Raw genomic sequence first — 25,950 nt, 5'->3', positions numbered from 1 at the left:
ACAATTGACCACTAAATGGTAACACCCCAATAAGTTTTTCAACTTGTTTAAGTCGGAGTCCACTTAAATTGATTCATGATACAGATATATACTATCATATATACTATCATCATAATACAGTCATCACATAAGATAATCACATTGAATTATTTACATTATTTACAATCAGGGGTGTGGAGGGGGGGGGGGGTATGGACATCAAGTAGTGGACATAGAGAGAGAGAGAGAGGGAGAGAGAGAGATCAGAAGGCATAAGAAAAAGAAAAAGTATCTGCATTTGATTGTTTACATTTGTCTGTCAGACTTTATTGTGAGGTTTTGTATTAATTTTCCTAAAAATAGATATACCGGCCCCCAGACACATTTTTTTTCTCAACATTTTATTTGGACCCCCGAGTCAATATACTTGCCCAGGCCTGATTTAGAGTATGACAGCACCATCTTGACTCCCACTCCATATCAGTAGGTGGCGGTAATGCGCACCACAACAGGCTGCACGTCAACCGCCATTAAAAGAGCGATGAAGAAAAAGAGGATCAGGCCGAAGGTATCTCCGGCACTTCCGTACTTAGTCTCAGCGAAATCAATATGGAATAAAAACTAGTCTCGCAAACTAAAACGCTGAACGACACAAGCGGTACGTACACACATATTGAGTCTATGAATGTTACTACGTCTTTAAAATGGCAGAATAGTTCATAAAAAAACCTCAGTCGGCGACTCAGGAAACGCTAAATTGGACAACCGCTTGCTGGCTTGAAGACAAGAGAACGTTAGCGTCCTCAAGGAACACCTTGTGACTTTCTGATCTATTCACTCATGTTTAATTAGAACACGCAATTTATGGCATGGATGTGAATGTTGATGTGCTCAGCGAACGTTCTGTTTTGTTCGACGTGTTTGCCAGGCAGTCAAGGCGTGGAGGACCGCCGGGTCATGTCAGCTGACCTCTACTTCCATCCATCCCCGCACCATCAGCACCACCATGTCTCTGGGGGACAGCATTCATCTGCTTCTTGGCCGGATCCGCTTCTTGAACAGATGCATTGAGTGTTTCAAGAGGAGCCAGCCACTCCCCGAGAGTCTGTGTTATGTCCCCAAAGAAGTGTGCTACAAAATCTGCAAGGATTTGTCCTCCAGCAGCTCTACTCCTTCTGGGGCATCCACCGGTGGCTCCGGCAAGACTCTGGTCTCCGTCTTTGACAGCCCACATCAGAGTGCGCTCAACAAAAAAATGTGCAAGTACACCATTGAACCTAAGAAAGGGACTTGTATCCGGACGACAGGGGAGGAGTACTGCAACAGCCAAGGGCTGTGGGTCAAACTCAACAAGGTACAAACTTTGCACTTCTCTTATGGCTCACTATGTCAGTGTTTTTTAACCACTGTGCCACGTTGGGGTGTAACGGTACACACAAATTTCAGTTCGGTACGTATCTCCGTTTAGAGGTCACGGTTTGGTTCATTTTCGGTACAGTAAGAAAACAACAAAATGTAAATGTTTTGGTTATTTATTTACCACATTTGTAAACAATGGCATAACATACATATACACACAGGGTCCATTGCCAGGGTTAATGTGGTGAACCTACTCAGTGGCCTAGTGGTGAGATCGGTAGGTTGTGAGTTCAAACCCCGGCCGAGTCATACCAAAGACTATAAAACTATACTAAACTATAAAACTCAGCATCAAGGGTTGGAATTGGGGGTTAAATCACCAAAAATTATTCCCGGGCGTGGCCACCGCTGCTGCCCACTGCTCCCCTCACCTCCCAGGGCGTGATCAAGGGGATGGGTCAAATGCAGAGGACAAATTTCACCACACCTAGTGTGTGTGACAATCATTGGTACTTTAACTTTTAACCTATATAAAATAAAAACTAAATAAGATAAGACTCAGAATGGTTTCTTAACAACACTTTTCTACATATTAAGTGCTTTTTTTGATTGATTGAGACTTTTATTAGTAGATTGCACAGTACAGTACATATTCCGTACAATTGACCACTAAATGGTAACACCCCAATAAGTTTTTCAACTTGTTTAAGTCGGGGTCCACGTTAATCAACATTAAACTGCCTCAAGTTGTTGCTCAGATTAAATAAAATGGCAAAACTTTTCGTCTACATATAAAAAGTGCAACATTAAACCGCTTCAAGTCAACTCAGCCTCAGATTAACTTTTGTTTCCCCCCCCCAGCCTGGCTAACTTGGCAGTAAGAGGTGGGAGCTGTTTGCTCTTCTTTATCTTTGTTGAAGCGATGTTCACTTGGGGGTGGTGCCGCTTCAAATGGGTTAGCATGTTTGACGTGTTGGCAGAAGCATGCCTTACCGTAGGCAAACCTCCGTCCTCCGCACCGCGCAGCCGAAGTGTTCCCAAACGGGAGATCTTAAGGAGGCAGGAGGGCTTCCAGCTCTGGCTTTTATATGTTGTCGTAGCCCGGTCGTTGCTAGCATGCCGTGTGTTGTGCCTCAGTGTGCATTGTTTACACAACGTGCGCTACGCTACTTAATATGTCCGTGTGGAAACTCGTTCGGTACACCTTCGAACCGAACCGGAACCCCCGTACCGGAACCCCCGCGGCACACTAATGTACCATGAGATACAAGCTGTGTCCCAATTAAAGATAACAAGTTAAAGTACCATTGATTGTCACACACACACTAGGTGTGGCGAAATTATTCTCTGCATTTGACCCATCACCCTTGATCACCCCCTGGGAGGTGAGGGGAGCAGTGGGCAGCAGCGGTGGCCGTGCCCAGGAATCATTTTTGGTGATTTAACCCCCAATTCCAACCCTTGATGCTGAGTGCCAAGCAGGGAGGTAATGGGTCCCATTTTTATAGCCTTTGGTATGACTCGGCCGGGGTTTGAACTCACAACCTACCCATCTCAGGGCGGACACTCTAACCCAGTGTTTCTTAACCTTGTTGGAGGTACCGAACCCCACCAGTTTCATATGCGCATTCACCGAACCCTTCTTTAGTGAAAAATAAAATGTTAGTTTTTTTCATATTCAAGACAAAGTTATATGTTTTTGGTAACACTTTAGTATGGGGAACATATTCGAAGTAACAAAGACTTAATTTAGAGTTATTTGGACACAAGGGGAACATATTCGAAGTAACAAAGACTTAATTTAGAGTTATTTGGTTAGGGTTAGGGTCAGGGTTAGAAGGTTAGGGTTATAATAAGGCTATACCGAATAAGGCATTAATAAGTACTTAATAATGACTAGTTAAGAGCCAATATGTTACTAATTTGCATGTTAATAAGCAACTAATTAATGGTGAATATGTTCCCCATACTAAAGTTTGTTACCATGTTTTTTTACTGGTGCATAAAATGAACCGTGCATGAACATCACCTTGTTTGAACAACAAAACCAACACAGTGCATAAACTCACAACAAATGACACACCTGCAAACCCGTCTGACTTCTGCTGTTGCCGTATCCGTAATACGCCGATAGGGAGAAGTTTGTATTTACACGATGAGTCGGGTGTGTTTTGAACTCTGCCGAACCCCTGAGGCCGACTCACCGAACCCATAGGGTTCGATCGAACCCAGGTTAAGAACCACTGCTCTAACCACTAGGCTACTGAGTGGGTGTTCAGGGTCTGCATCCTTCGAAGGGCGAATTTGAAGGCCGCTTACGTCACAACGCTGTGCGAATGCTGTCCCAATTAATTCAAGTTCGAAGGCTCCTCCAAATGCAGCCGACGAATGCGCCCTCCTTTTCCCTGTATTCGGAGGATGCACCGCGACTATCCTTCGTGGCCTCTCATATCCCAAGATGCTTTGCGCGCCTTAGTTCAACCCAGTTCTTTTTGACAATGGCGGCAAATACAAACAGCGGCAGCGGCAGAGAATACACTTTCAAATGTAAGTATCCTCCGCAGGCTAGACTGTCCCATTTAACAACGGGTGACGCATCCTTCGGAGGTGCCTCCGAAGGTCCAGCCTTCTGAGGCTGTGTAGGCTGAGTCGTCCGAAGGATGCAGACCCTGAATTGGTACACAGCTAAAGTCTGGTGTGCCGTCGGAGATGATGTAATTTCACCTATTTGGGTTAAAAATATTCTTTGTAAACTGGTAATTATAACCCGCAAATGTGCTGTTGTTGAGTGTCGGTGCTGTCTCGAGCTCGGCAGAGTTACCATGTAATACTCGACGACAGCGGGTAAAAGGGTATCTAATGCTTAAACCAAAAATCCACAAAAGGTGAGTGCCGCTAAGAAAAGGCATTGAAGCTTTGGGATGGCTGTGCAAAACGAGACTAAAACCGAACTGGCTGCAGAGTAAACAAAAACAGAATGCTGGACGACAGCAAAGACTTGCAGCGTGTGGAGCAGACGGCGTCCACAAAGTGCTTCTGAGTATGACATGACAATCAACAATGTCCACACAACGAAGGACAGCGACAACTTAAATAGTCTTGACTGCTAAAACAAAGCGGGTGCGGGGAATAGTGCTTAAGGAAGACATGAAACTGCTACAGGAAAATACCAACAAAACAGGAAAAGTCACCAAAATAGCAGCGCAAGACAAGAACTAAAACACTACACAGAGGAAGACATCGAAAAACTCCAAATAAGTCACGGTGTGATGTGACAGGTTGTGACAGTACTTAGAGACAAGAGCTAGAGGGTTTGAATTCCTATCCAACACTTGTAAGAATTACTTTTTATTGTCAATATCAGCTGCTGAGTTTCATTTTTTAATGTTTTCTGCTGGCGGTGTGCCTACGGATTTCTTCAATGGAAAAAAATGTGCCCCGGCTCAAAAAAGGTTGAAAAACAGTGCCCTGTGTAAATTCTTCCTCCCCTATTGTTGTTTATTGTTGTTTATTGAATGGATCCCCATTAGCTGACGCCAAGGCGACTGCCATAACATTCCTTAGATAAGGAGCACAGGGCAGTGCTGAGCTTGGGGGGACAGGAGGTGGAGGGTAGACCGATCTGGACCGGGCTGGGGAACGCTGGTGTGCTGGATTGGTCTCAGGTTTGTCCTCTAAGCTTGGAGAATAAACCACAAAATACCAACTTCTGCCTGGTGATTGAATATAAACAACAGCATATTGCCATAAAAAGAATCTGGGAGAGACTAGCAATTTGAATTCCCAATTGGAGGAATGCTGGTCGACGCAACAATTTGGACTGCTAGTCTTCCTGGGGTCCATATAGGAGCATACAAAATTAAAATACAAAGAATACATGCATTACCAGACATTATACAATGGAAAAATACAACATAAGATAAAAAGCTAGTTAAAACCAGTATTAAAAATTCACATCATGTGGGCAGCTGCAATAGGTGTATCTTCAAAGCTGTCTTGAATGATAATTTACTTAGTGAGAGATTAATGTGAGATGGCAACCCATTCCAGAATGATGTACCTCTATACATGACTGTATGTTTGAGGAAATAGGTCCTGGGAGCAGGAAGTGTCAAATAGCCATTGCTGGCATTCCTAGTGCCATGAATATGTGTGTTAGTTGATTTTAAAAACTGTTTGTAAAAGTAATCTGGTGATTGATCTAAAATGATAGTTCTAAAGAACATAAGGAGACTACAATGCATCTTTTGTTCAACAGACGACCAGGACAGGCGTGAATGCATATATGAAATATTAGTGCGCAAAGAACATTTAAGTAGCAGTCTAGCCGCTCTGTTCTGGACAAATTGCAATTTGTTCAGGTCAGACTTAGTCGTAGCGGACCCTATGAAAGTGTTTTGGGGACACCGTTGTGACTCGATGACCAACTTACGTGTCCAGGAGCAGCTGGAGGAGCACCGTCCAGGACAGGACTTGGAGGAGGGCTGGATCCTGCTGTGCAAGCACACAGAGGGCGGGGACAGGCTGGTGCCGGTGGAGTCTCCGGAGACGCTGAGCAGGCAGCAGCAGCTCTTCGGCTTCGACCACAAAGCGTGCACAAGGTGGGAGGAGGTGGTGGATGTGGAAAATGCACTCTTCCTTGGCTCCAAACCCAAGATAGCGGAGCAAGACGACGTAGCTGTGGAAAAGCTTAGGTAAGCTTATAGACTTTTTTTTCTTTTTCCCCCTTGTTCACGCAAATAAAGTACATTGGTTGAAAATGTCAAGGTACGTCCCTCCTACTTGGACGTATGAATGCGACGAGGACCTGGTGCACTATTTCTACGACCACGTAGGCAAAGAGGACGAGAACCTGGGGAGTCTGAAGCAGAGCGTGACCACCATTTTTGTGTCGTCATGTACGGTGAGCGATGAACCCGACGATATTTGCAAACAGTACAGTAAAGATTCAGGCCAGGTCAGTCGGCTCACCTTTGCGCCACAATAGGAGGATCCCAGCAGCGGGGTCAACTGTCTGACAGACGGCGACACAAAAACGTTCTGGGAGAGCGACGGCATGCAGGGACAACACTGGATCCGTCTGCACATGAAGAGAGGAACGGTGGTTAAGTGAGAAGCTGTCACTTGCAAGAAACTACAACCATGAACAGTTCATCTGTAACAGTGATATTCTTTTTGTTTTGTTGTTCAAAGTAAGATGATTTTAACGGTGGACTCGACAGACGACAACTACATGCCAAAGAGGGTCACCGTGTATGGAGGAGAGGGAGACAATCTGAAGAAGCTTAGTGATGTTAACATTGAAGAGCAAGTATTGTTACAATCATTTCTAGAACTTTTAAGCCAGGAAATGACGCTCTACATCAGTGGTCACCAACTTTTTAGAGCCCTAGATCCCTGGTGTCAGCCAAAACCTAAAGCAAGATCTCTACCCCTGTGGCAACTATGTTTTATATATATATAGATATAAGTGTGTGTGTGTGTGTGTGTGTGTGTGTGTGTGTGTGTGTGTGTGTGTGTGTGTGTGTGTGTGTGTGTGTGTGTGTGTGTGTGTGTGTGTGTGTGTGTGTGTGTGTGTTTATTTATATATATATATATGTGTTTGTATGTGTATATATTAGGGATGTCCGATAATGGCTTTTTGCCGATATTCCGATATTGTCCAACTCTTTAATTACCGATATCAACCGATACCGATATCAACCGATATATGCAGTCGTGGAATTAACACATTATTATGCCTAATTTGGACAACCAGGTATGGTGAAGGTAAGGTACTTTTAAAAAAAAATCATAAAATAAGATAACTAAATTAAAAACATTTTCTTGAATAAAAAAGAAAGTAAAACAATATAAAAACAGTAACATAGAAACTAGTAATTAATGAAAATTAGTATTTTAACTAGGGATGTCCGATAATGGCTTTTTGCCGATATCCGATATTCCGATATTGTCCAACTCTTAATTACCAATACCGATATCAACCGATACCGATATATATACAGTCTTGGAATTAACACATTAATCTGCCTAATTTGGACAACCAGGTATGGTGAAGATAAGGTACTTTTTAAAAAAAAATAAAAAATAAGATAAATAAATTAAAAACATTTTCTTGAATAAAAAAGAAAGTAAAACAATATAAAAACAGTTACATAGAAACTAGTAATTAATGAAAATGAGTAAAATTAACTGTTAAAGGTTAGTACTATTAGTGGAGCAGCAGCACGCACAATCATGTGTGCTTACGGACTGTATCCCTTGCAGACTGTATTGATATATATTGATATATAATGTAGGAAGCAGAATATTGATAGCAGAAAGAAATGGGGGGAGGGAGGTTTTTTGGGTTGGTGCACTAATTGTAAGTGTATCTTGTGTTTTTTATGTTGATTTAATAAAATAAAAAAAATTTAAAAAATCGTTTTTTTGTTGTTGTTTTTTTTAACCGATACAGATTAAAAAAAAAACCGATACCGATAATTTCCGATATTATATTTTAACGCATTTATCAACATCCTTAGTATATATATATATATATATATATATATATATATATATATATATATATATATATATATATATATATATATGTATGTATGTATATATGTATGTATGTATGTATGTATGTATGTATGTATGTGTGTGTATCTATGTGTGTATATATCGGCCGATAAATGCTTCAAAATGTAATGTTGGAAATTATCGGTATCGGTTTCAAAATCATCGGTATCGGTTTCAAAAAGTAAAATTTGACTTTTTAAAACGCCGCTGTTTACACGGACGTAGGGAGAAGTACAGAGCGCCAATATAATATCTACAAATTTTCACACACACAAGTGAATGCTAGGCATACTTGGTCAACAGCCATACAGGTCACACTGAGGGTGGCCGTATAAACAACTTTAACACTGTTACAAATATACGCCACACTGTGAACCCACACCAAACAAGAATGACAAACACATTTCGGGAGAACATCCGCACCGTAACACAACACAACAAATACCCAGAACCCCTTGCAGCACTAACTCTTCCGGGACGCTACAATATACACCCCCGCTAACCCCCGCCCACCTTAACCTCCTCACCTCAACCTCCTCATGCTCTCTCAGGGAGAGCATGTCCCAAATTCCAAGCTGCTGTTTTGAGGCATGTTAAAAAAACTAATGCACTTTGTGACTTCAATAATAAATATGGCAGTGCTATGTTGGCATTTTTTTCCATAACTTGAGTTGATTTATTTTAGAAAACCTTGTTACATTGTTTAATGCATCCAGCGGGGCATCACAACAAAATTAGGCCTAATAATGTGTTAATTCCACCACTGTATATATCGGTATCAGTTGATATCGGTATCGGTAATTAAGAGTTGGACAATATCGGAATATCGGCAAAAAAGCCATTATCGGACATCTCTAATTAAAAGCAAACTGGAGTGTTATGGCGTATTTGCGATTACCCTAAGAAATATGGCTTTACCGCAGTTTGTACTGTATTTTTACATGTTTATCAAACGTCCCTCTTCAATTTGGTATGAAATCAAAATGCAGACTTAAAGCTTTTGCGATCGCCGATTAGGTGTAAAAACAACTGTGTAAACGTGGTCACGGCTCACTCTGAGACAGCACACAGTTGTAATAAATAATAATAAACCAAGTAAAGTTTGTGTAGTGATTTCGATACCAAATTTATTTAGATTTATTGAAATGCATTTTTTAATGTCTATAAAAGTACAAATGTACTTCAGAACTATGTATATTGTATATACAATGTGTGTGTGTGTAAGTGAGTGAGTGAGTGAGTGAGTACAAAAGGTATCGTATGAATATATTAATATTATATATATATATGTATATGTATGTATGTATGTAAAGTAACTATATATATATATATATATATATATATATATATATATATTAGGGATGTCCGATATTATCGGCCTGCCGATATTATCGGCCGATAAATGCGTTAAAATGTAATATCGGAAATTATCGGTATCGTTTTTTTTATTATCTGTATCGGTTTTTATTTTTTATTTTTTATTAAATCAACATAAAAAACACAAGATACACTTACAATTAGTGCACCAACCCAAAAAACCTCCCTCCCCCCATTTATTTCTGTTATTAATATTCTGCTTCCTACATTATATATCAATATATATCAATACAGTCTGCAAGGGATACAGTCCGTAAGCACACATGATTGTGCGTGCTGCTGCTCCACTAATAGTACTAACCTTTAACACTTAATTTGACTCATTTTCATTAATTACTAGTTTCTATGTAACTGTTTTTATATTGTTGTACTTTCTTTTTTATTCAAGAAAATGTTTTTAATTTATTTATCTTATTTTACAATTTTTTTTTAAAAGTACCTTATCTTCACCATACCTGGTTGTCCAAATTAGGCATAATAATGTGTTAATTCCACGACTGTATATATCGGTTGATATCGGTATCGGTTGATATCGGTATCTGTAATTAAAGAGTTGGACAATATCGGATATCGGCAAAAAGCCATTATCGGACATCCCTATTTGTTACCATAAAAATGTTGCATCATTCTTTCCCCCCCTGCAAAAACCGCCATCAAAACACTTCCTATTTCATTTCCCATAAAAAATGTAGCTTCTTTATTTTTTTCCTTTGCAGATAGCTCCATCACCACTTTCTATTTCAGTTACCACGACAAACAAAAACAAATTCAAAGAGAAAATACATTTGTGAATATGCAAGGATGCAAATGGCCAAGCGTGAATAAGCCCAAATTGACTCTGTTTCAATTTAAACATTTTTTTTTTCCCCTTGCTTTTTGTCTTTAGCAATCTGATTGGAGAAATCTGCGTGCTGGAAGACATGGTGTCCCACCTGCCTATCATTGAGATCCGAATCGAGGAATGTCGGGGTGTGTTTTGAAACAAAACATGTCCTCCTGTACGTACTGTCATCTGATACCATATTGCTCTCTTTCCGCGTGCAGACGAGGGAATAGACGTGCGAATCCACGGACTGAAGATCAAGTCGTCATGCGAGCGAGACCTGGGCCTAAACGCTGATGTTTTCCAGTCCTCCTACTTGGTGCGCTACCCACGTCTGCAGGGGACCCAGGCTGACGTACTGTACCGCCGAGCACTGGTCATCCAGAGGTCCATCTTTAGCTATATAACATGCTTTTCAGTCAAGCAACTATGGTAGTATGAATATGATCAAATGCATGTTTCTTCCTGCAGGTTCATGTCTTTACTGGACAGTGTTCTTCCACACTTTGTGCCAGCCTGGGACTATAGCGTGGGCACCTTCAACCAGATCAAAGTGAGCAAATGGACTTGATCAAGTGAATGAATCGGTGTTGAATCGTTTGTTGGGTGCCCTTCAGAGCATAAAGCAGTTCCTGCTGCAGTCTAAACGCCGCTCAGCGTTGATCACGCAGTGTCTAAAGGACTCGGAGACCAGCAAGCCCAACTTCCTGCCTTGCCTCTACATCAACAGGCGCCTGGCCATGGAGCACAGGGACAACCCCTCCTTGGACGCCAGCTGCAAGAACGCTGTGTTCAGTCAGGTACGTCAACATGCTGAGCCAAGGATTTTCCTCTCGCTAATTTGCGCGTCAAACCCTCGCAGGTGTACGAAGGCCTGAAGCCGTCGGATAAACATGAGAAGACGTTGGATTACAGGTGGCCCGATCGCTACGACCAGTGGTGGGAATGCAAGTTCATCGCGGAGGGAATCATAGACCAGGGTGGCGGGTTCCGGGACAGCCTGGCGGACATGTCTGAGGAGCTGTGCCCCACCTCGGCCGAGTGTCCCATGCCGCTGCCCTTCTTCACTCGCACATCCAACCAGGTAAAGAAATCACCCGCTGCTGACCTGCTGACTTTGAGCGCCATTATTGTGGGTGGATGCAAAGACTGTAGCCTCAAAAGACCCAGGAATGTCCTCGAGACAGGGTTCTCACAGTTCTTTGGCGCTCACAATTATTCCGGAAGTATCCTAATTAGAGATGTCCGATGATATTGGCAGTCCAATATTATCGTCCGATAAATGCTTTAAAATGTAACATCGGAAATTATCGGTATCGGTTTCAAAAAGTAAAATGTATGACTTTTTAAAATGCCGCTGTACGGAGTGGTACACGGAAGTAGGGAGAAGTACAGAGCAGTTGCGTCTCCCAGTCATACTTACAACTAGGGATGTCTGATAATGGCTTTTTGCCGATATCCGATATTCCGATATTGTCCAACTCTTTAATTACCGATACCGATATCAACCGATATATACAGTCGTGGTATTAACACATTATTATGCCTAATTTGGACAACCAGGTATGGTGAAGATAAGGTACTTTTTAAAAATAATAATAAAATAAGATAACTAAATTAAAAACATTTTCTTGAATAAAAAAGAAAGTAAAACAATATAAAAACAGTTACATAGAAACTAGTAATGAATGAAAATGAGTCAAATTAACTGTTAAAGGTTAGTACTATTAGTGGACCAGCTGCACGCACAATCATGTGTGCTTACGGACTGTATCCCCTGCAGACTGTATTGATATATATTGATATATAATGTAGGAACCAGAATATTGATAACAGAAAGAAATGGGGGGAAGGGAGGTTTTTTGGGTTGGTGCACTAATTGTAAGTGTATCTTGTGTTTTTATGTTGATTTAATAAAAAAAAACAAAAAAAAACGATACAGATAATAAAAAAAACGATACCGATAATTTCCGATATTACATTTTAACGCATTTATCCCTACTTACAACCCTCCCGATTTTCCCGGGAGACTCCCGAATTTCAGTGCCCCTCCCGAAAATCTCCCGGGGCAACCATTCTCCCCAATTTCTCCCGATTTCCACTCAGACAACAATATTGGGGGCGTGCCTTAAAGGCACTGCCTTTGCGTGCCGGCCCAATCACATAATATCTACGGCTTTTCACACACACAAGTGAATGCCCAGCATACTTGGTCAACAGCCATACAGGTCTCACTGAGGGTGTCCGTACAAACAACTTTAACACTGTTACAAATATGCGCCACACTGTGAACCCACACCAAACAACAATGACAAACCCATTTCGGGAGAACATCCGCACCGTAACACAACAGAACAAATACCCAGAACCCCTTGCAGCACTAACTCTTCCGGGATGCTACAATATACACCCCCACCCCCTTCCAAAAGACATGCACCTGGGGATAGGTTGATTGGCAACACTAAATGGTCCCTAGAGTGTGAATGTGAGTGTGAATGTTGTCTGTCTATCTGTGTTGGCCCTGCGATGAGGTGGCGACTTGTCCAGGGTGTACTCCACCTTCCGCCCGAATGCCGCTGAGATAGGCTCCAGCACCCCCTGCGACCCCAAAAGGGACAAGCGGTAGAAAATGGATGGGTGGATGGACTTAGGCACTGTGTTAGAGAAATGTGCATGACTTGAAGTGTGAAAAAAACACAAAAGCAGGAGAATCGGGCCCTTATTTATTATTTATTTATTATATTATTGTTATGTAGGGTTCCCTCGAGGCCAGAGATTACTACGTCCCCAACCCGTCCTGCAAACAGTTCCACAAGTACGAGTGGATCGGGCAGCTCATGGGTGCAGCGCTTCGAGGAAAAGATTTTCTGGTGAGTGAGTGGGTCAGGTCTCGTCCTCCTTCTTTGTGCTTAGTTCTCAACGATACTTGATTTTGTTTAAATCCGGCAGGTTCTGGCTCTGCCCGGCTTGGTGTGGAAGCAGCTGATTGGGGAGAGCGTCAGCTGGAGGAAAGACTTCCCGGCTGTTGACTCCGTGCTGGTGAGGATATTGAACACCACTAGCATTTTAGCCATGTTTTGTCGTCCTTCAAATGATATGATGCAATTCCATCATCTCAGGTCAACCTGCTGGACGCCATGGAGACCATGGACCGTGCGACGTTCGACTTCAGGTTTGGCGAGGAGCTGGTCTACACCACCCTCCTGAGCGGCGGGCAGGTGGTTGAGCTCGTCCCCGGCGGCAGCGGCGTGGCCGTGCTTTACGAGGACCGCCAGGAGTTCATCCGCCTGGTGCAGAAGGCTCGCATGGAGGAGAGCAAGCAGCAGGTGGAGATTCGAGTGCCGTTATTCTCCTTCTCGCCTTCTGCTTTGCCCTCCTCATTGGTGCTCTTGGCTGTTGCAGATCGCCGCCTTACAAACCGGGCTGCTCAAGGTGGTCCCTCAGGCGGTTCTGGATCTGCTCACATGGCAGGAAGTGGAGAAGAAAGTGTGCGGCGATCCTGAGATTAGCGTTGAAGCTCTCAAGAGACTCAGTGAGTTGAATAAAGATGACGGCAGGTTGACATGTGAGAAGGCATCTTTAAATGTTGCCATCTTCTTCTGCAGCTCGCTATGAGGACCTGGAACAAACTGATGTGCGGGTGCAGTACTTGTGGGAGGCGCTCACAAACTTCACCAATGGTCAGTTGGCCCTTATTAATGAATCCCACATGAAACTAAAAGACAATTGGGATTAATTAATAGTTTGTCTTGATTTTGCCTCTTCCGACCACAGACAAGTTTGCTTACAACGGAGCCTATGGGAGCCGCGTAATTCTGCCTATAAAGTATATATGTAATGCAGTAATGGGCACATTTATAATAACATTTATTATTTACACTACCGTTCAAAAGTTTGGGGTCACCCAAACAATTTTGTGGAATAGCCTTAATTTCTAAGAACAAGAATAGACTGTCGAGTTTCAGATGAAAGTTCTCTTTTTCGGGCCATTTTGAGCGTTTAATTGACCCCACAAATGTGATGCTCCAGAAACTCAATCTGCTCAAAGGAAGGTCCGTTTTGTAGCTTCTGTAACGAGCTAAAGTGTTTTCAGATGCGTGAACATGATTGCACAAGGGTTTTCTAATCATCAATTAGCCTTCTGAGCCAATGAGCAAACACTTTGTACCATTAGAACACTGGAGTGATAGTTGCTGGAAATGGGCCTCTATACACCTATGTAGATATTGCACCAAAAAGCAGACATTTGCAGCTAGAATAGTCATTTAGCACATTAGCAATGTATAGAGTGTATTTCTTTCAAGTTAAGACTAGTTTAAAGTTATCTTCATTGAAAAGTACAGTGCTTTTCCTTCCAAAATAAGGACATTTCAATGTGACCCCAAACTTTTGAACGGTAGTGTACGTATTTTGATAATTTTGAGCATAGGCACACATTAATTTTGGGTTCTTTCCGGGTACTCCGGCTTCCTCCCACCTCCAAAGACATGCACCTGGGGATAGGTTGATTGGCAACACTAAATTGGCCCTAGTGTGTGAATGTTGCCTGTCTATCTGTGTTGGGCCTGCGATGAGGTGGCGACTTGTTCAGGGTGTACCCCGCCTTCCGCCCGAATGCAGCTGAGATAGGCTCTGTCACGCCAAATTTCTTCCCTCTACAAAAACCTTCCCTCCCCCATTTACTTCCGGGGCTGCGTCCAATAAAATCACAAAGTTGCCGGGGGTCCTTAACCTGCACGCGACTGTCCTGTTTTGCGCCTGTACGGAAAAAAACAATAATCGATTTCTTCAGATTCCAGCAGCTGTCAAAGACCAAGTATCCTTCCAGCGACGGGCAGTCAAAGCCGAAGTGCTATCGATCGCTGTCAATGACGTAAGAGGAAACATGACCACGGAAGTAAATGGGGGAGGGAAGGTTTTTGTAGAGGGAAGAAATTTGGCGTGACAGCTGCAGCACCCCCCACGACCCCGAAAAAGGAAAAGCGGTAGAAAATGGACACGTTAATTTAAAAAAATGCATCACGTTTTTTAAAAATATTTTCATTCATCACTGATTATTACTCACTACAGACTCAATGAGAGCCGACCAACATAATAAAACATCCCTTACGGTGCAATGTCTGCTGTCATTAGGATGCTGACTGCTGGGATGTTGATATATTCCCATTTCGGTAAAAAATGTCTCATAATGCTCACGAAGAAGTGGGGTTTGGAGCGGGGGGAACAAGTGTCTTTTCGTGTCGTCCTCGCCAGTTTCGGGTCTTAAATGGCTGTCAAAGTGTACCAACTTGTCGGAATACCTACTCAGACGTCTCATGTCCAGGTGAGATGCATGATTTATGATCTAGAATAAACTTACAGGGAGCAAGGAAGCGAGGAAGCAGCTGACAACTCAATGATGTAAAACATAGGCACACACGGAAGTGATCACGGCGCCGCCATAAATAGTTTGTCTGCGTTAGCCCTTATAATAATAATATTACTAATACTTGGTTAATATTCAAATCACGAAATGTAAATGGAGTATTTTTGGCGGTTTTTGAATGGTTATTTATTGAATTTTATGGGCGAAATAGAGGAGCTTTTATTTACAAGTTAAAATGCATTTTAAAAAATCCATACGTTGTCATGTTTTTCATAATAATTGTGAACGATAGGCAAAATTGTAAAAAAAAAAAAAAGTGCAGTTCCCCTTTAAGGTGATTTTTTTTTTTTACATGTTCAAACTGCTACCACAGTGGAGTGTTTTAAGTCTTGTCTTAAGACCCGCTTTTATTCTTTGGCTTTTAACACTACGTGAGTTGTGTGGTCCTCTGTCCTCTGTGTTTTTTATAAATTTTTATTTCTATTTACTGTTTTAATTGGTTTTACCCTTTAAAATCGTTCTTAATCATATTTATTTTTATATTGGTTTTATATTTATTTATTTGTTTGTTTTTATTCAGTCATTGGTGGAGCTAAGGATAATATTTGAATATTGTTTTTAATATTGTTTTTAATATTGTTTTTAATATTGTTGTGCAGCACTTTGGAAACCATTTTGTTGTTTAAATGTGCTATATAAATAAAGTGGATTGGATTGATTTTTTATTTTTTTCTTCCAGAGGACCGCAGCAGGTTTCTGAGGTTTGTAACCGGTCGAAGTCGTCTTCCCGCTCCAATCTACGTCTTTTCTGACAAACAAGTATTTTGGTAAGTAAACCGTACGTACAGTAGTAGTATTAATATGCAGTAAGTCGTAACTATTTCACCCTTTAACTATTTCTATGTCGTGTACTATCTGGTGTAGCTCTGAAAGTGAGGCACTTCCACAGTCTTCCACATGCTCCAGCACACTTTACCTGCCAAACTACCCAAGGTGAAATGCTTATTCTGAGGTTGCATTCCGCTGTGTGCCACACCAATTTGCAACGTCCCACTTTTCACCCCTGCAGTGCTAAAGTGTGCGAGGAGAAGCTGCGTTACGCCGCCTACAACTGCGTGGCCATCGACACGGACATGAGCCCCTGGGAAGAGTGATAGGCCAAAGGAACGCCTTGTCTGCACACATCACTTTCGGGTGGAGGAATCCAAGTTAATCTCCAAATTCTGTGGACATACCTGCCAAGTCGACACAGCTGTAAATAATAACGGGAATAAAATAATAAATATATGGAAATAGAACTTGTTGTCTTTGTGGGCTATGATCGTTAAACATATATCCTGTGTTAATATTAATATGATAAAAACCAGATTGGTTATCTAAAAGGAAATATTTTTACATGGAACTCAAAGCAAACAATGCATACACGTTCAGATGGATATTTTTTTTAGCGATATTAATGTTGCATTGCATCTAGGGATGTCCGATAATGGGTTTTTTTGCCGATAACCCATATTCCGATATTGTCCAACTCTTAATTACTGATACCGATATCAACCGATACGATATATACAGTCGTGGAATTAACACATTATTATGCCTAATTTGGACAACCACGTATGGTGAAGATAAGGTCCTTTTTAAAAAAAAATTATTAAATAAGATAAATAAATAAAAAACATTTTCTTGAATAAAAAAATAAGTAAAACAATATAAAAACAGTTACATAGAAACTAGTCATTAATAAAAATGAGTCAAATGAACTGTTAAAGGTTAGTACTATTAGTGGAGCAGCAGCACGCACAATCATGTGTGCTTACGGACTGTATCCCTTGCAGACTGTATTGATATATATTGATATATAATGTAGGAAGCAGAATATTAATAACAGAAAGAAACAACCCTTTTGTGTGAATGAGTGTAAATGGGGGAGGGAGGTTTTTTGGGTTGGTGCACTAATTGTAAGTGTATCTTGTGTTTTTTATGTTGATTTAATAAAAAAAATAAAAAAATAAATAAAATTAAAAAACTATACCGATAATAAAAAAAAACCGATACCGATCATTTCCGATATTACATTTTAAAGCATTCATCGGCCGATATTATCGGACATCTCTAATTGCATCACATTGAGAGGTGTTTCTAATATTCTGTGCTTTTTAATGATAACTTAAATAATTGAACAAAAATTGCAATTATGAACATATAGCTGAACTCACAAGGCAGTTAGTAGGCCCATAATTTTTCAAATAAAAAACCTGAACCTTTAATAATATTATTCGAATGTAACGAATAAAATAATAGATCCTAATACCACATATTATAGCTTTAAAGCAAATATGACCAAAAATGTTTTTTGACGACTAAACAACACCAAATCTCGCTACTGTGTGAGTTCTCGCGAGAACACGTGGCTTCAAACCTTCCCATGGTCCTTTGCGATCCCTCTTTCTAGCCGGCGCCTGAGAATGGGTACGTGTTTTCGTGCTTTGGTCGGGCGGTGAATCCTTCTACATCTGCCGTTTAATCGAAGGAATGGCGAACTTGCCAATAATATTTTTAAAGCTAAACACATATAGAGTTAAGATATTGTCAACTTGATCGTTTTCGGCCGTTGATATTTTTAAAGAAGAAATTTCCAGTGGATGCGTGAAATGCAAGCCAAGATGGCTTCTCGCTGTCCATGTAGCCAGATGCTGAAGTACAACGGAGACGGCGTAATTGTGGTTTTTGAGAGAGACAAATGCATTTTATCACAATGCGTTCCCAACGTCTTGGATAGCTTTGTTTAGTACCGACGGCTAATGTGTTAACTGAAGAAAGCAGACGGTCCGGACAAATGTTGCTAGCATTAGCTGTTAGCTAGGTAAGCTACTCTTGACTATGTATGTGGCTACAATTGCGTTTTTACAACAGCATGGTAGTGTTAATGTAATCAATGCACTGTCTTTTTTGGGGTATTTAAATACGTGATAGTGAACCATTTCTGGTCTAATGTATGCTACTAGGCCATTAGACGCACATGTTGCTGTTTAGTGTACATTTTTTTTGACTATTTTAATTAATCCATAAGAGTGCAGGTTGACTATTCTTGAGTGACATGATGACTTTCTTCTTGCGGAGTCCAAAAACAATGAAGACAAACCTTGGAGAACTGATTGCTCAAGCTTAGTCGAATGTATTATACTGTATTTGTACGAGTATGTCCGCTAGTCTTCATTAAGCGTTCTCTCTTTCAGGTATTTCAAGGGACAACTGGCATAAGCGCCGCAAGACTGGCGGTAAACGCAAACCCTACCACAAGAAGAGGAAGTATGAGCTCGGGCGGCCTCCAGCAAACACAAAGGTAAACTCCAAATTGTGAGTTTGAGCTCGATGCAGCGTGAGTAGGGATGATGTTCGTAACCGGCTCTCCCGGTTGTTCGATAAGAAAATAACCGATTCCATGGACTCGAATTCCTTTTTGAGAACCGGTTCCCATTATTGAGGCCACTATAGTAAAGAAAAAGAGTTGGTTCTTTATTCGAATCCCTTCCCACAGGAAATGCCCTGTAGGATGGCAATCTTATGCCCATTTGATTGTAGACTCTTACTGACACCTTGTGGCGATATGAAAATACTACGCATCATTAGTTTGGGCACTTCGGGGTTGGCGACGTCTGTTCAGTTCATGAGACAATTGAGAAGTAGACAAGTTGTTAGCTCTTACAAGCCTTGGAAAAGATAAGTCTAAGTATTCTGTTTAACTTGTTTATGTTACTCAATATTAAGGTGGAAAGTGGTTAAATTTGATACAAAGATGTTTATTGTAAAACGATTTTGGTGCACTGTTTCAATGGATGTTTTGAGGACTTAAAATGGCTGCCAGTCGTGTATTTCCACCATTGAAATAGTTTCAACACTCGGAAGTATTTGTTTGATGATAGTACTGTATATTTGTGTGAAGCTAATATTTACATATTGTGTATTACATTTCAGTATGTTAATTGAATCACATAGCTTACACATTTGTCATTGTGTGTATTTCAGTTTTTAAAAAAATAACAGTCCAGTGCGAGACTAAAGTAAAGATAGGAATAGACAAAGCAAGATCAACAACAATAAAGAGCCTAAATGGATTAATCTGCTTTGGAACTTTATTAGACGTCTTGGATTGTTTGTTAGCTGTCTGCCTGTGTGTGTAGTTAGTATGTTCCAATAGCAGCAGAAGTGCACTTTTTTGAGAGCTGTATTTTCAGTTTTGTGCCCAAGGGACTGATTTTATTTAACACTATTATTATTTATACAACTATAGTGATCACAGAGACAGGTTGTTTTTGTGTTACTGTATACATTTGTTTTTCTGGAAAATCCCACTTAATATACTTTGGGTAACAACAGTCATTTATTTATTTTATTTTTTTCTTATAAAATAAAAGTGAGCTTTTGTTAAACCAAATATTGTTTTTTTCCATATACAACAACCTATCTGGATTCGATAAGGAATCGGTTCGATAAAAGGATTCGATAATGGGCTCGAACTCGATAATTTCTTATCAAACATCATCCCTAAGCGTGAGTGATGAAAATTGGACCTTAGGTTGGTCTTTTTTGCACCGTTTTGGCGCAAAGCTAAGGACCTACCAATGTTAGGCCTTGTCATAGTTACACTGACACGCATCAACCAATCTTAACATGTTTTTAATGATATTTGTTATTGTACTAACAAAAAATATTTGCTCTTCAAGATCGGAGCTCGTCGTATCCACACCGTGAGAGTCCGCGGTGGAAACAAGAAGTACCGCGCTCTGAGGCTAGATGTTGGTAACTTCTCATGGGGTTCTGAATGTAAGTGTCCCATTTTAGTCATGACTTTTCTTAATCTACACCATGATGATATTTATTCAGTTCTGCTTCTGAATGCGAGTGCTGATAGTTGAAACTCTGAGAATAACTTGTCACCACTATTACTGTCTTTGCTCATAAGCAGGTAAAAAAATTTAAAAAGCCATTTTCTCCCTGTATGGTTATTAGGCTGCACACGGAAGACCAGGATCATTGATGTGGTCTACAACGCCTCCAATAACGAGCTGGTCAGAACCAAGACCTTGGTGAAGAACTGTATTATTTTGATCGACAGCCTTCCCTTCAGACAGTGGTTTGAGGCTCACTACGCCACTCCTCTGGGACGCAAAAAAGGAACCAAACTGGTATGAGAATGTCTAGTTAACCTTTTTTATTGGCTCGTTTAGCTAAGTCAAAGTACTTGTAAATATAGTAGACATGAGATGAGACCTTTCTGATTTGCGTGTCTTTCTTTGAAGATAACTTTGTCCAGTTCTGCTACTGAATGCAAGCGATGATAATGGAACTCTGAGAAAGACAAGCCAGAGATCATAAAGCGGTACATTTGTAATGCCTAAGTGCTAACTTTAATCTGGTCTTTTTTTATTCTCCTAATCAAGACTCCTGAGGAGGAAGAGGTCCTGAACAAGAAGAGGTCCAAGAAGTCCCAGAAGAAGTATGAGGAGCGCAAAAAGACAGCCAAGATCAGCACTCTTTTGGAGGAGCAGTTCCTGCAGGGAAAACTTCTCGGTGAGTCTGATGGCTTAATTTCAAAGGAGCAGTGTGGGTGGATGGCATTACTTCAACACACGCTCCTAGTAGAGCAGAGGTGGCATCTGTAAAGCTGGAGTCTATGGCGTTTAAAGCTAAATTTAAAAAATGCCATCTGTCTGCAGCTTGCATCGCCTCCAGACCAGGACAATGCGGCAGAGCAGACGGCTACATCCTGGAGGGCAAAGAACTTGAGTTCTACCTAAGGAAGATCAAGGCCAAGAAAGGCAAATAGATGTACAGCTCTTTGATACGTCAATAAAATCCCAAATGTTCCCAAATCTGCCTGGTTTTTACACTATTGAACTGTTATTCTATGAATGGCCACCATCTAATAGTTGCTTTGTGGTGTCAGATAATATATATCAACATTTAAATACTACAGGAGAATTGCCAACCACTCAAATTCACCCGTCAAAGGTAATTGAGGTAAGGAGTGGAAAATCCTGTCCAAGTCCCTGTTTACACAGCACACCTTATAGTTTTTTGCCCTCAAGTGACATAAATCAGATTTGATTTTTTTGGAAGTCTAAACACTCCAGGGTGCTTCAAATCTGATCTTTTTGCAGCAGATTTTCAGGGACCTGCTTTTCACGTGTGGCAGATAAATACAGCAAAAATAAATGCATGAAAAATACTGAATCAGTTGGAGCCCCTGGCTTGTTTCTTTGCAATGAGATCCCTAGCAGCTTGATGGTAGTATATACCTTCCACCTGCTGGCGATCGCAGATGGAGATCAGCCTTTGGCTACAATCTTATCACATTTATATTTTATATATTCATTAATGTGCATTGTACAACAACTTACAACAAATATAAAGAATGGTGACTTCCTATGAGTTTTATTTATTAACAAGCTTATTGGTGTGTTTAGTAGGACAGGCGAAAGTTAAATTTGAGAAAATGCAGTTAATAAATTAATGTTTCTGCATCATGGACCAGTGGTTGGGGACCCTTGGTCTAAAATGCAAAAATAACCTTGGCATTCCAAGTGACTGCTCTTAAATATTTGGAATAATAAAACACGTTGAGGGACAATCGGTAGAAAATGGATGGAGAGGCTCTAGCACAGGGGTGTCAAACGTACGGCCCGAGGGCCGGATCAGGCCCGCGAACAGGTTTTATCCGGCCCGCGGGATGAGTTTGCTAAGTATAAAAATGAACCTGAAATTTTTGAATGAAAGAAACAGCTGTTCTAAATGTGTCCACTAGATGGCACAATAGCAATTCTTTGTATCTTTGTAGATGATGCTACATATGTACAAAATAAACCTCATGATGTTAGTACATCAGTCGAGGAAAATGATCAAACTGCATAAATAACATCTTGTAATTTGATTTTGATATAATTGTTTTATCTTGATAGATTGAAAATGAACACCAATGAGTTGACTGATGAACATTATCACATAATTTATTCAGAAAATATAATTAACGACAAAAAAAGTATATATACTATTAACCGCAACAGGTAATTGTAAAAAAAAACTTTATGATTTGTACAATTTCAGAATGTGCTTGTTCTATTTTTAAACAAATAAAACAATCTGAAGTTGTCTTTATTTTTAAGTTATCGTGCCGTGATTTTACCAGTCCGGCCCACTTGGGAGTAGATTTTTCTCCATGTGGCCCCCCATCTAAAATGAGTTTGACACCCCTGCTCTAGCATGTGTCTAAACCAGGGGTCACCAACCTTTTTGAAAGCAAGAGCTACTTCTTGGGTAGTGATTAATGCGAAGGGCTACCAGTTTGATACACACTTAAATAAATTGCCAGAAATAGCCAATTTGCTCAATTTACCTTTAACTCTGTTATTATTAATAATTAATGATATTTACACTTAATTGAACGGTTTAAAAGAGGAGAAAACACGAAAAAAATGACAATTAAATTTTGAAACATAGTTTATCTTCAATTTCGACTCTTTAAAATTCAAAATTCAACCGAAAAAAAGGAGACAAAAACTAGCTAATTCAAATCTTTTTGAAAAAATTTAAAAAATAATTTATGGAACAGCATTAGTAATTTTTCCTGAATTAAGATTAATTTTAGAATTTTGATGACATGTTTTAAATAGGTTAAAATCCAATCTGCACTTTGTTAGAATATATAACAAATTGGACCAAGCTATATTTCTAACAAAGACAAATCATTATTTCTTCTAGATTTTACAGAACAAAAATTTTAAAATAAATTCCAAAGACTTTGAAATAAGATTTAAATTTGATTCTACAGATTTTCTAGATTTGCCAGAATAATTGTTTTCAATTTTAATCATAAGTTTGAAGAAATATTTCACAGATATTCTTCGTCGAAAAAACAGAAGCTAAAATGAAGAATTAAATTAAAATGTATTTATTATTCTTTACAGTAAAAAAAAAAAAAATTTACTTGAACATTGATTTAAATTGTCAGGAAAGAAGAGGAAGGAATTGAAAAGGTAAAAAGGTATATGTGTTTAAAAATCCTAAAATCATTTTTAAGGTTGTATTTTTTCTCTAAAATTGTCTTTCTGAAAGTTATAAGAAGCAAAGTAAAAAAATTAATGAATTTATTTAAACAAGTGAAGACCAAGTCTTTAAAATATTTTCTTGGATTTTCAAATTCTATTTGAGTTTTGTCTCTCTTAGAATTAAAAATGTCGGGCAAAGCGAGACCAGCTTGCTAGTAAATAAATACAATTTAAAAAATAGAGGCAGCTCACTGGTAAGTGCTGCTATGTGAGCTATTTTTAGAACAGGCCAGCGGGCTACTCATCTGGTCCTTACGGGCTACCTGGTGCCCGCGGGCACCGCGTTGGTGACCCCTGGTCTAAACTGTTTCCACCAAGGGCTGCGTCCTGAAAAATCTAATGTGCATAAAAATGGTAAAAGCAATCCATTTTAGATCAGTAGCATGTACTTGCCTAATAAAGGTGTCCTATCTTTGTGTTAGATGACCAAGCAAATGTGTTAAATATTTAGTAACGTCTCGTCTCGATTACTGTAACGTGTTATTTTCGGGCCTCCCTATGTCTAGCATTAAAAGATTACAGTTGGTACAAAATGTGTCTGCTAGACTTTTGACAAGAACAAGAAAGTTTGATCATATTACGCCTATACTGTATATACCTTTATATACATATATATATACACCTATACTGGCTCACCTGCACTGGCTTCCTGTGCACTTAAGATGTGACTTTAAGGTTTTACTACTTACGTATAAAATACTACACGGTCTAGCTCCATCCTATCTTGCCGATTGTATTGTACCATATGTCCCGGCAAGAAATCTGCGTTCTTAGAACTCCGGCTTATTAGTGATTCCCAGAGCCCAAAAACAGTCTGCGGGCTATAGAGCGTTTTCTATTCGGGCTCAAGTACTCTGGAATGCCCTCCGGTAACAGTTAGAGATGCTACCTCAGTAGAAGCATTTAAGTCTCATCTTAAAACTCATTTGTATACACTAGCCTTTAAATAGACCCCCCTTTTAGACCAGTTGATCTGCCGTTTCTTTTCTGCTCTGCCCCCCTCTCCTGCGTGGAGAGGTTAGTAGGTGACCACAGATGTGGCGCCAGCTGTCCAAAGTCGGGACCCGGGGTGGACCACTCATCTGTGCATCAGTTGAGGACGTATCTGCGCTGCTGACTTGTCTCTACTCAAGATGATCCCCTGCTGGCCCCACTATGGACTGGACTCTCACACTTTTAACTAGATCCACTCGAAGTCCATTGCACCGGTCGCCCAGGTCCCCTTCAAGGTTTCTCATTGTATCCCATTGGGTTGAATTTTTCTCAGCCGAGGATGTCGTTGTGGCTGGTATTTTTTTCATTATATTTTTAAAGTTGCGGGTCTCACTGTAGATAGCGCTGCTCTGAAGTATTATTTATGTCACTTTACACTAAGTCAGTGGTTCTCAAACTTTTTTTGTCATCCCCCACTTTGGACAAGGGGGAGTTTTCAAGCCCCACCTCCCCCCATCGCCCCAACAGAACGCTAATGCCAAGCTTAACATTTTCAAATGTATTGAACATCAAGTAACATCAAGTTGTATACATTCAAACTCAATAACACAAAATAACATCAAGTTCAATAATAAATAAAATAACTGTGCAGCTGTGGTATAACTTGCATCAAGTTCAATAATAAATAAAACAAAAGTGTTATAAATTGCATCAAGTTCAATAGCAAATCAAATAAAAGTGTTATAACTTGCATCAAGTTCAATAATAAATCAAATAACTTGCATCAATTTCAATAATAAATAAAACAAAAGTGCCACTTTGCAAAAAAAAAAAAAAGGAGGAGCTATGCATTTGGCAAGACAGGGCAAGTGAACATGAGTTTTACAGTACTCCAGCATTAGTGGCTGCAATGAGCCTGTTTTGCACTGCACAGCTTTTCAAATGGGGGTTGCAGGCTTGACACTGCCACTCTTAGCCTGCTACCCATCGGCGCGAAAGTTTGTTCCGCCTAGCCCCGCCCCCATTAGTTACTGTTGCTATGTCTGTCAAACTTTCGCTCCTACCTAGAAATTTAAAGCCTACAGGAAAAATAAGTAATTTACATTTATTTATATAGCGGATTTCACAGACAGAATCACAAAGTGATTTACAGTGTGTATAGAAAATGAAAGCATAGTAAAAAAAAAAATCTAAGAATATAATAAAAAAAAATTTAAAAAAATTAAGTGAAATTTCCTCCCGTTCCTCGCGCCCCACCTGTCATGTCTCTATTCCCCACCAGTGGGGCGCGCCCCACACTTTGAGAAACGCTGCACTAAGTAAAGGCGCTGCTCCTCCACATGGAGAGGAGCCAGATGAGGTGGCATCTGGTCAGGATGCCACCCGAACGCCTCCCTAGGGAGGTGTTTAGGGCACGTCCGACCGGTAGGAGGCCACGGGGAAGA

General features: G+C 40.3%; 2 protein-coding genes and 2 non-coding genes across 4 annotated transcripts; all 4 read left to right on the top strand.

The window, feature by feature from the left end:
• Positions 1 to 466: 466 nt before the first annotated feature.
• hectd3 (HECT domain containing 3) lies at positions 467 to 16,755 on the top strand. Its single transcript, XM_062023611.1, has 19 exons — positions 467 to 547; positions 908 to 1,333; positions 5,779 to 6,032; positions 6,106 to 6,241; positions 6,326 to 6,447; positions 6,532 to 6,645; positions 10,166 to 10,248; positions 10,324 to 10,489; positions 10,574 to 10,655; positions 10,720 to 10,902; positions 10,965 to 11,186; positions 12,859 to 12,972; positions 13,052 to 13,141; positions 13,222 to 13,428; positions 13,505 to 13,634; positions 13,708 to 13,782; positions 16,207 to 16,294; positions 16,392 to 16,460; positions 16,537 to 16,755. The coding sequence occupies exons 1-19, from the start codon at positions 476 to 478 to the stop codon at positions 16,619 to 16,621; spliced, it is 2,718 nt and encodes a 905-aa protein (XP_061879595.1). The 5' UTR covers positions 467 to 475; the 3' UTR covers positions 16,622 to 16,755.
• Positions 16,756 to 17,885: 1,130 nt separating this feature from the next.
• On the top strand, positions 17,886 to 21,340 carry rps8a (ribosomal protein S8a). The gene is made up of 6 exons (XM_062023610.1): positions 17,886 to 17,936; positions 18,704 to 18,810; positions 20,192 to 20,291; positions 20,478 to 20,653; positions 20,909 to 21,038; positions 21,185 to 21,340. Exons 1-6 carry the CDS (start codon positions 17,933 to 17,935, stop codon positions 21,292 to 21,294), a joined length of 627 nt encoding a protein of 208 aa, XP_061879594.1. The 5' UTR covers positions 17,886 to 17,932; the 3' UTR covers positions 21,295 to 21,340.
• LOC133631680 (small nucleolar RNA SNORD46) lies at positions 20,016 to 20,123 on the top strand. The gene has a single exon (XR_009821584.1). It is a non-coding gene; the product is annotated as a small nucleolar RNA SNORD46 (small nucleolar RNA).
• Positions 20,757 to 20,824, top strand: LOC133631679 (small nucleolar RNA SNORD38). Its single transcript, XR_009821583.1, has one exon. It is a non-coding gene; the product is annotated as a small nucleolar RNA SNORD38 (small nucleolar RNA).
• Positions 21,341 to 25,950: the final 4,610 nt, after the last annotated feature.

This window comes from Entelurus aequoreus, linkage group LG16, assembly GCF_033978785.1.
Source record: "Entelurus aequoreus isolate RoL-2023_Sb linkage group LG16, RoL_Eaeq_v1.1, whole genome shotgun sequence".
NCBI classification, from domain to species: domain Eukaryota; kingdom Metazoa; phylum Chordata; class Actinopteri; order Syngnathiformes; family Syngnathidae; genus Entelurus; species Entelurus aequoreus.
Note: the sequence above shows the minus strand (reverse complement) of the source record. Positions and strands in the feature narration are given on the sequence as shown.